The sequence below is a fragment of the Penaeus vannamei genome, chromosome 28 (genome assembly GCF_042767895.1).
Source record: "Penaeus vannamei isolate JL-2024 chromosome 28, ASM4276789v1, whole genome shotgun sequence".
Classification (NCBI taxonomy): domain Eukaryota; kingdom Metazoa; phylum Arthropoda; class Malacostraca; order Decapoda; family Penaeidae; genus Penaeus; species Penaeus vannamei.
In genome coordinates this window covers 18,034,487-18,042,388 of record NC_091576.1, presented here as the reverse complement: position 1 = coordinate 18,042,388, position 7,902 = coordinate 18,034,487, and the positions used below count along the sequence as shown (strand labels likewise).

The 7,902-nt window shown below is 46.0% G+C and overlaps 1 protein-coding gene across 1 annotated transcript in view; it reads right to left on the bottom strand.

Annotated features, from left to right (window-relative positions):
* The window catches only part of LOC138867103 (uncharacterized), an 8,556-nt gene extending 3,757 nt beyond the window's left edge, over positions 1–4,799 (bottom strand). The window contains exon 1 of the mRNA XM_070141552.1: positions 4,750–4,799. Within this exon, the coding sequence (XP_069997653.1) occupies positions 4,750–4,799 (50 nt within the window). The remainder of the gene's footprint in view (positions 1–4,749) is intronic.
* Between the last annotated feature and the right edge of the window lie 3,103 nt (positions 4,800–7,902).

Genomic DNA, 7,902 nt, shown 5'->3' with positions numbered 1-7,902 from the left:
GGAGGGAGAGAGAGAGGGGTGAGTGGGGTGGGAGGGGAGGGAGAGAGGGGGGTGAGGTGAAGGGGGAGTGGGGTGGGAAAGGAGGGGAAGGGGGGAGAGGTGAAGGGGGTGGGAGGGAGAGAGAGAGGGGTGAGTGGGGTGGGAGGGGAGGGAGAGAGAGGGGTGAGTGGGGTGGGAGGGAGAGAGAGAGGGGTGAGTGGGGTGGGAGGGGAGGGAGAGAGGGGGGAGAGGTGAAGGGGGTGGGAGGGAGAGGAGGGGTGAGTGGGTGGGAGGGAGAGAGAGAGAGGTGAGTGGGGGCTGGAAGGGGGAGAGGGAAGGGAGATGGGGAAGGAGGGGAGGATGGGAGGGAAGGGAGAGAGGGGTGAGTGGGGTGGGAGGGGAGGGAGAGAGGGGTGAGTGGGTGGGAGGGGAGGGAGAGGTGGGGGGGTGAGGGGGTGGGGGGAGGAGAGAGGGGTGAGTGGGGTGGGAGGGGAGGGAGAGAGGGGGGAGAGGTGAAGGGGGTGGGAGGGAGAGAAGAGGGTGTGGTGGGTGGGAGGGGAGAGGGGGGTGAGTGGGGTGGGAGGGGGGAGGGGGGAGAGGTGAAGGGGGTGGGAGGGAGAGAGAGGGGTGAGTGGGGTGGGATGGGAGGGAGAGAGGGGAGAGTGGGGAGGGAGAGAGGGAGAGAGGGGTGAGTGGGGGCTGAAGGGAGATGGGGAAGGAGGGGAGGAAGAGAGGGGTGAGTGGAGGATGGGAGGGAAGGGAGAGAGGGGTGAGTGGGGAGGGAGAGAGGGGTGAGTGGACAGGGAGGGAAGTGAAAGAGGGGCGAATGGGGGTGGGAGGGAAGGGAGAGAGGGGAAAGTGGGTGGGTGAAGGGGGGAGAGGGAATGTGGGTAAGGAGAGAGAGGGAAGGGAGATGGGGGTGAAGGGAAGGGAGAGAGGGGTGAATGGGGGGGGAGGGAATGGAGGTGAGACGAAGGGGAGAGAGAGAAGGGAGGTGAGGAAGGAGAGGAGGGAGATAGGGGTGAAGGAATGGGAGGTATTAGGTGGGGTTGGGAGGGGAATGGGGGGGGGGGGTGAAGGTGAGAGAGGGGTGTCTGAGGGCAATGGGATTCTGGGTAAAGGAAGGGAGATGGGGTTGGAAAGGGCAGGGGGGGAGTGGCTAGGGAAGAAGAGGAGAGGGAGAGGGGGAGTGGGGAGGGAGAGCATAGAGAGAGAGGGGGGGAGAGTAAAGGGTGAGAGATAGATAGATAGATAGAGAGAAAGAGAGAGAGAGAGAGGCAGAGAGGGGGGGGAGTAAAGGGTGACAGACAGATAGATAGAGAGAGAACGAGAGAGAAAAGGGTGAAAGGGTGAACAGGAGGAGGAAAGAAATAGAGGGTGGATGTGTGTGTGTGGGGGGGGGGGGAGCGAATGAGAGAGAAAGAGGGGGTGGGGTGGGGGAATAACGAAGAGAGAGAAAAAAGATCGGAAGGGAATTTGGTAAGGGAGGGGAGAAAGTGGGAAATAAAGGGATGGAGGAAGGAAGTGAGGTGAGCAAAAGGGTAAAGGAAGGAAGGGAGATGGAAAGGAAGAGAAAAAGAAAGATAAAAGATAGAACAAAAAAAAAAAAAAAAAGAAAAAAGGAAAATCAACCGTCGTACAAATACACCCCCCCCCTCCCCTTCCTGAAGAAAAAAAGGGGAAAAATCCCCCTCAAAAGCATTTAAAAATCATACAGAGAGATTCATTCGGAGATCACGTGACGGGCTCCTCCTCTCGCTCGTTCTGTCACTCGGATGTCGGTCAATAAACAGCATAAAAAGCTGCACAAAACTTAGACAATAACCTCGATAGAAGTACAGGTCTTTTAAACTTCCTTTTTTTCTTCTTCTTTTTTTATTCTACTGTGCCCTCTCTGTCTTTTCTTCTCTCTCTCTTTTTTTCTCTCTTCTCCTTCCTTTTTATTCTTATTTTTGCTGTGTTCTCTCTGTCTTTTCTTCTCTCTCTTTTTTTCTCTCTTCTCTTTCTTCTCCTGTCTCTTCTTTCCTTTTCTTCTTCTTTTTCTGCTGTGTCATCTCTGTCTTTTCTTCTCTCTTCTGATTTCTCTTTCTTCTCCTCTCTCCTCTTTCCTTTCTCATCTCTATCGACTCATCCCTCTTCACGTTTCTCTCTTCTCTCCCCTATCTCCTCTCTTCTCTTCCCTCTCACCTCCCCTCTCCCCTTTCTCTCCTCTCATCTTCTCTCCTCTTTCTTCTCTCCCTTCTCCTCTCTATTTCTCCCCTTTCCTCTTTCTCCTCTCCCCTACGTCCTACTCCGCCCGTTCTCTAAAACAGATGTGAAAGATTGCATCTTTGTTAAAGCAAAAGGATAAAAAGAGGGAAAAGAGCAAGCGAGAAAGAGAGAGGGAGAGAGAGAGAGAGAAAGAGAGAGAGAGAGAGAGAGAGAGAGAGAGAGAGAGAGAGAGAGAGAGAGAGAGAGAGAGAGAGAGAGAGAGAGAGAGAGAGAGAAGAGAAGAGAAGAGAAGAGAAAGAGCAAAATAAAGAAAAGAGAGAGAATATAGCGAAAAAAAGAGAGAAAGAAAGCGAGCGACAGGGCAAGAGAGAGAGAGAGAACGAAAGGAAGAGACAAAGAGAGACAGAGAGACGGACAAAGAGCGAGCGAGAGCGAGAAACAGATTCAAAGGAGACTCGAAGTGGCAGCGTGCAACGCAAAACCCGGTCCTTCATATTCCACAGAACCTAAGGGTATGTCAACAGAGGAGGCGACTGCAACAAAGACACCCTCCCGGCTAGCCAATAGGGTCGATAATCCCCTTGGAAACGCGGGCTGGGGTCGACCTTAAAAGCGTGCGTTGGAAGCCCGTGTCCTGCTCCCCAACCCGTGTATATTAAGCAGAGGGAACTGGGGTTGTTAATTATTGTAAAATGGATTGATGCGAGCACGACCCCCGCCCTACCGCTTAATCTGCACACGCATTGCCGACTCCAGCCTCATTTTTCGGCTTAAATCAATTCCTCTCTTCATGGGGCGGGCGTTCTCTCTCTATCTCTCTCTCTCTCTCGTTCTCTTTTGGTTTCTCTTTCTCTCTTGCTTTTTCTGTTGTTTTCTCTCTTTGTCTTTGTAGCTCTGTGCCTCTTTCTCTCGCTCTGTTTGGCTGTATTTGTGTCTCTTTCTCTCTCTCGTTGCATCTCGTTCTCTCTCTCTATCTCTCTATCTGTCTATCTATCCATCTGTCTACCTATCTATCTGTCTATCTATTTATCTCTCCCCCTACTTCTCCTATTCCTTTCTTTCACCCATTCCACCCTAAACTCATTTTAAAACCCCATTTCGGGAGAGGGTGTGGGATATATATCAAGGTCCCCCACTCCTCCTTTCGCCTCCCCCCCCCCAAAAAAAAAACACGAAAACGGCGCAAAACAGCTTCTTTATGGGAAAAGAGGGGGTAGAATAAACACTTATTTTCACACATACACACGGACAAACAAACACAGAGACACAAGCACGGACACACGCAAACACACAAAACCGAAAACACTTATATAAAAGAGGGGGGGGGGGGCAACATCTATATCTACCAAAATAGATAAACAGAGATAAAACAAAACCAACAATTTTGGAACTGGCGGCATCTCACGCGAGCTGTAAACGGGAGCCGCGCCAGCAATTGGCCGCGTTCCACAGAGTTTCGTTCACATGAAATTTTGATCACTGCCTACGGGATACGGAACTAAAACACATTCGGAGGAAATACAAAACAGAAGATGAAGATGAAGAACAACAACAAACAAAAAAAGACACAGAATAATAACAATAAAATAATATAGACAAACAATAGGAAGAAAATTTGTAAATAAAAACAGAAAAAAAATCTGGTTAATTCACTCGTTTGGGTTAAAAAGAAGAGTTCTCAATAGAGTAAGGGGATACGGGGGCAAAGCATGTTTTGGCGTGGGTGGGGAGGCGGACGGAAAGAGACATGGGTTTGGAGGCTGAAACAATATATGAAAGGTTCTCTCCCACAGGCAAAAGGCTTTGTTGCGCGCCGGGGTTTGTGCAGAGTGCAGCATATTGCACGCTCTGTTGCAGGCCTCCTACCACTTCTCCGCCTTCGCCCTCTCTCTTTCTCGCGTTCTCTGTCTCTGTGCGTGTCTGTTTGTCTGTTTGCCTTTGTCTCTCTTTATCTCTTTCTCTATGTCTCTCTCTGTCTTTGTCTCTCGCTGTCTCTTTCTCTCTCACACTCTTTCTTTTTCTTCCTTTTACTCTGCATCTATTTATCTATCTATCTTTGTTCATGTTTCTCTTTATCTTTTCATCCATTTATCCAGTTGTTTTATTCTCTCTCTTTTCAAATTTTCTTTATCTCTCTCGCGGTTGATTCCCTCATTTCTTCGCTCTCTCTCTCTCTCCTTATCTCCCTCCCTCCCTCTCTTTCTCTTTCTCTCTCTCTCTCTATCTATCTATCTATCTCGTTCTCCCTCCATCCATCTCTCTCTCTTTCTCACCTTCTCTCTCTGTCTCTCCATCTAAAAACAAAAACAAAAAATCAAACCACAAAATCATGTAGCATTAAAATAACAAACAAACAAACAGAGAGTATGACGAAACAGACCATTGAATAAATTCTCGATGTCATCATAATGCATTTGTATTTGGCGATGAAGCTGCACATTATGTCGAGTATTAGCGGCAGGATAAGTCCCTCTCGAGCGCACTGTCACCCTACACGTCACTATACCGTCACCATATACATTAAGCCTTTGTTAAGGTCGATAGAATTTTTATCCAAACACCGTGAATCGCTTCATTGGCTTACTCTCATATGCAAATATAATCTCCATGGGGACTATTACCATAATGTCATTGTATGAATACTCCAGCGACGTAACTCATCATATCTTTATCCGGGAGAATCATACCCAAAATAATGAGGAGTAAACCGTGATATACCACAAAAGGAGATAGTATGCTCTGAATCGGTCACCCTCCAAAAACTGTTATTATCATCATTATCATTGGCGTTATTAAAATTGTTATTATCATCATTATCATTGGCGTTATTACCTTCACTATATAACCACCATGAGAAGATGCCTAAAAATCCGAGAAGGTTGTTAAAAAAACCCTCATAGATTTTATTATTATTACTGTTATTATCATCATTATCATTATTATTACCTTGAGAAGATGCTTAAAAATCCGAGAAGGTTGTTAAAAAACCCCTCATAGATTTTATTATTATTACTGTTATTATCATCATTATCATTATTATTACCTTCACTATATAACCACCATGAGAAGATGCCTAAAAATCCGAGAAGGTTGATAAAAATCCCTCATAGATTTCCCCTTTGATGAGTGTACCGACCATCACCATACAAATCGCTGTCATGGTAAAAGGGAATATTAGCGATTTCACAATCTAATTCACAATAACCGCTATACAGTGGCCAGTACGCATTGCGGCCGGGCGTTCGCGCGCTCGTCTCTCTTTTGTTTTTTCCGGCGCTTTCTCTCCGCTGTTTGTTCTCTCTGTGTGTCTGTTTGTTGTTTGGTCTCTCTTTCTCTTTGTGGTTTATTCTGTATCTCTCTCTGTCTTTCTGATTGTCTGTCCGTCTCCCACTCTCTCTCGCTCTCTCTTTCTCTGTCTCTCTCTCTCTCTCTCCCTCTCTCACTCACTTTCTCTCTGTCTCTCCCTCTCTCTCTGAGTCTCTATATCTCTGAGTCTCTCTCTGTCTTTCTGAATGTCTGTCCGTCTCTCTCGTTCTCTCTCTCTCTCTCTCTCTCTCTCTCTCTCTCTCTCTCTCTCTCTCTCTCTTCCTCTCTCTTCCCAAGAACTGAAAAATAAAATGATCATTGATAAAATAGGAAATCAACTGAAATGAATGATAAATAACCAAAAGCGAATAAAGACGCAGTAATATATGCGTGAAAATGAATTAACAAGTAAGTAAACAAACAGATTAATGGATAAATGAAAAACAAATAGAAATTTACTTCTAATAAAAGAAGACAACATAAATACCAATAAAAGCAAGGGTGTTTGACCGACCAACTGAAATCAAATAAGTAAACAAAAGCAGAAGTATTCAAATAAGTCAAAATAAAAAGGGCAAACGAACAAATAGATAAACAACTAAATCAACCAATCAAAGCAACCTCATCCAACCAACTTATCAACCAAAACAAGATCTAACCTAATCAATCAAAATCAACCAAGCAATATCAACCGATCTAAATCAAACAAAGAAAATTAACCATAGACAATCAAACAAACAAAATCAACCAATCAAACAACCAAGCAATATCAACCGATCTAAATCAACCAAAGACAACCAAACAAACAAAATCAACCAATCAAACAACCAAGCAAAATCAACCAAAGAAAATCAACCAATCTAAATCAATCAAAGCCAATCAATCGAACAAAACCAACCAAACAATCCAAATCAACCCAAACGATACCAACCATTCAACTAACAAACTAACCACTCAGCCAAGCAGCCACTCAACCAAATCCAATCCAATCAACCTCTCAGCCAACCAGTTCACCAATCAAGCAACTCAAACAAATCAACCGACCAACCAAACAAAACCGCTCACCCAGTCACTTCACCCAACGACATCCCTCATCCAACCCTATCCAATCAACCACTTGTCAATCCAGTCAACCACTCGTCTATTCAACCGACCAACTTAACCTAACCAACCAAAAACCAAAACCTCTGTCTCTCTCTCTCTGTCTCGCTCTCTCTCTCTCTCTCGCTCTCTCTCTCTCTCTCTCTCTCTCTCTCGCTCTCTCTCTCTCCCCCTTTCCCAATCTCTCTCTCTCTGTCTTTCTGAATGTCTGCCCGTCTCTCTCTCTCTCTCTCTCTCTCCCTCCCTCTCTCAATATCTCTCTCTCTGTCTTTCTAAATGTTTGACCGTCTCTCTCTCTCTCTCTCTCTCTTCTCTCTCTCTCTCTCTCTCTCTCTCTCTCTCTCTCTCTCTCTCTCTCTCTCTCTCTCTCTCTCTTTCTCTCTCTCCCCCTTTCTCCGTCTCTCTCTCTCTGTCTTTCTGAAGGTCTGCGCGTCTCTCTCTCTCTCTTTCTCTCTCTCCCTCCCTCTCTCAATATCTCTCTCTCTGTCTTTCTAAATGTTTGACCGTCTCTCTCTCTCTCTCTCTCTCTCTCTCTCTCTCTCTCTCTCTCTCTCTCTTCTCTCCACTCCTCTCTCTCTCTCTCTCTCTCTCTCCACTCCTCTCTCTCTCTCTCTCTAACTAAACCAAAACGACATCAAAAACACCCAACTAACTAAACCAAAACTCATCCTGCCAAACAACCAGTCATCCAACTCAACCACTCAACCAATTTACGACACACCCAAATATTTCACCATTCACCCAACCACCGAGCCACTCAACCACCCAACCAGATCGAATCATCCAAACCGTTTGATCGCTCACCCAACCGCTGATCCACCTAATCATCCATTAGATCAACCACCCAACCACTCGATCCAGATCACCCACTCACCCAATCCTTTAACCAATCAGCTGATCACTCAGCCAAACCAAATCAAACATTTCATCCATTCACTCACTCAACCTTTTAACCATACACACATCCATTCACCCACTCACTCAACCAGCCAAACCGCCTACTCACCCAACCTTTTAACCAGACACGAACCACTCACCCAACCACTCGATCTAAATCACACACTCACCCAACCTTTTAACCAATCACCACTCCACTCAACCATCTACTAAACCACCCACTCACCCAAATTTTTAACCACACACCAACCATTCACCCAATCACTCGATCTAAACCACCCACTCACCCAAATTTCCAACCACACACCAACCATTCACCCAAAATTTTTAACCATATACCAATTATTCACCCAACCACTCACCCATATAACCCCCTCCCCCCCCCAACCTAAAAAGAAAAACGAAAAC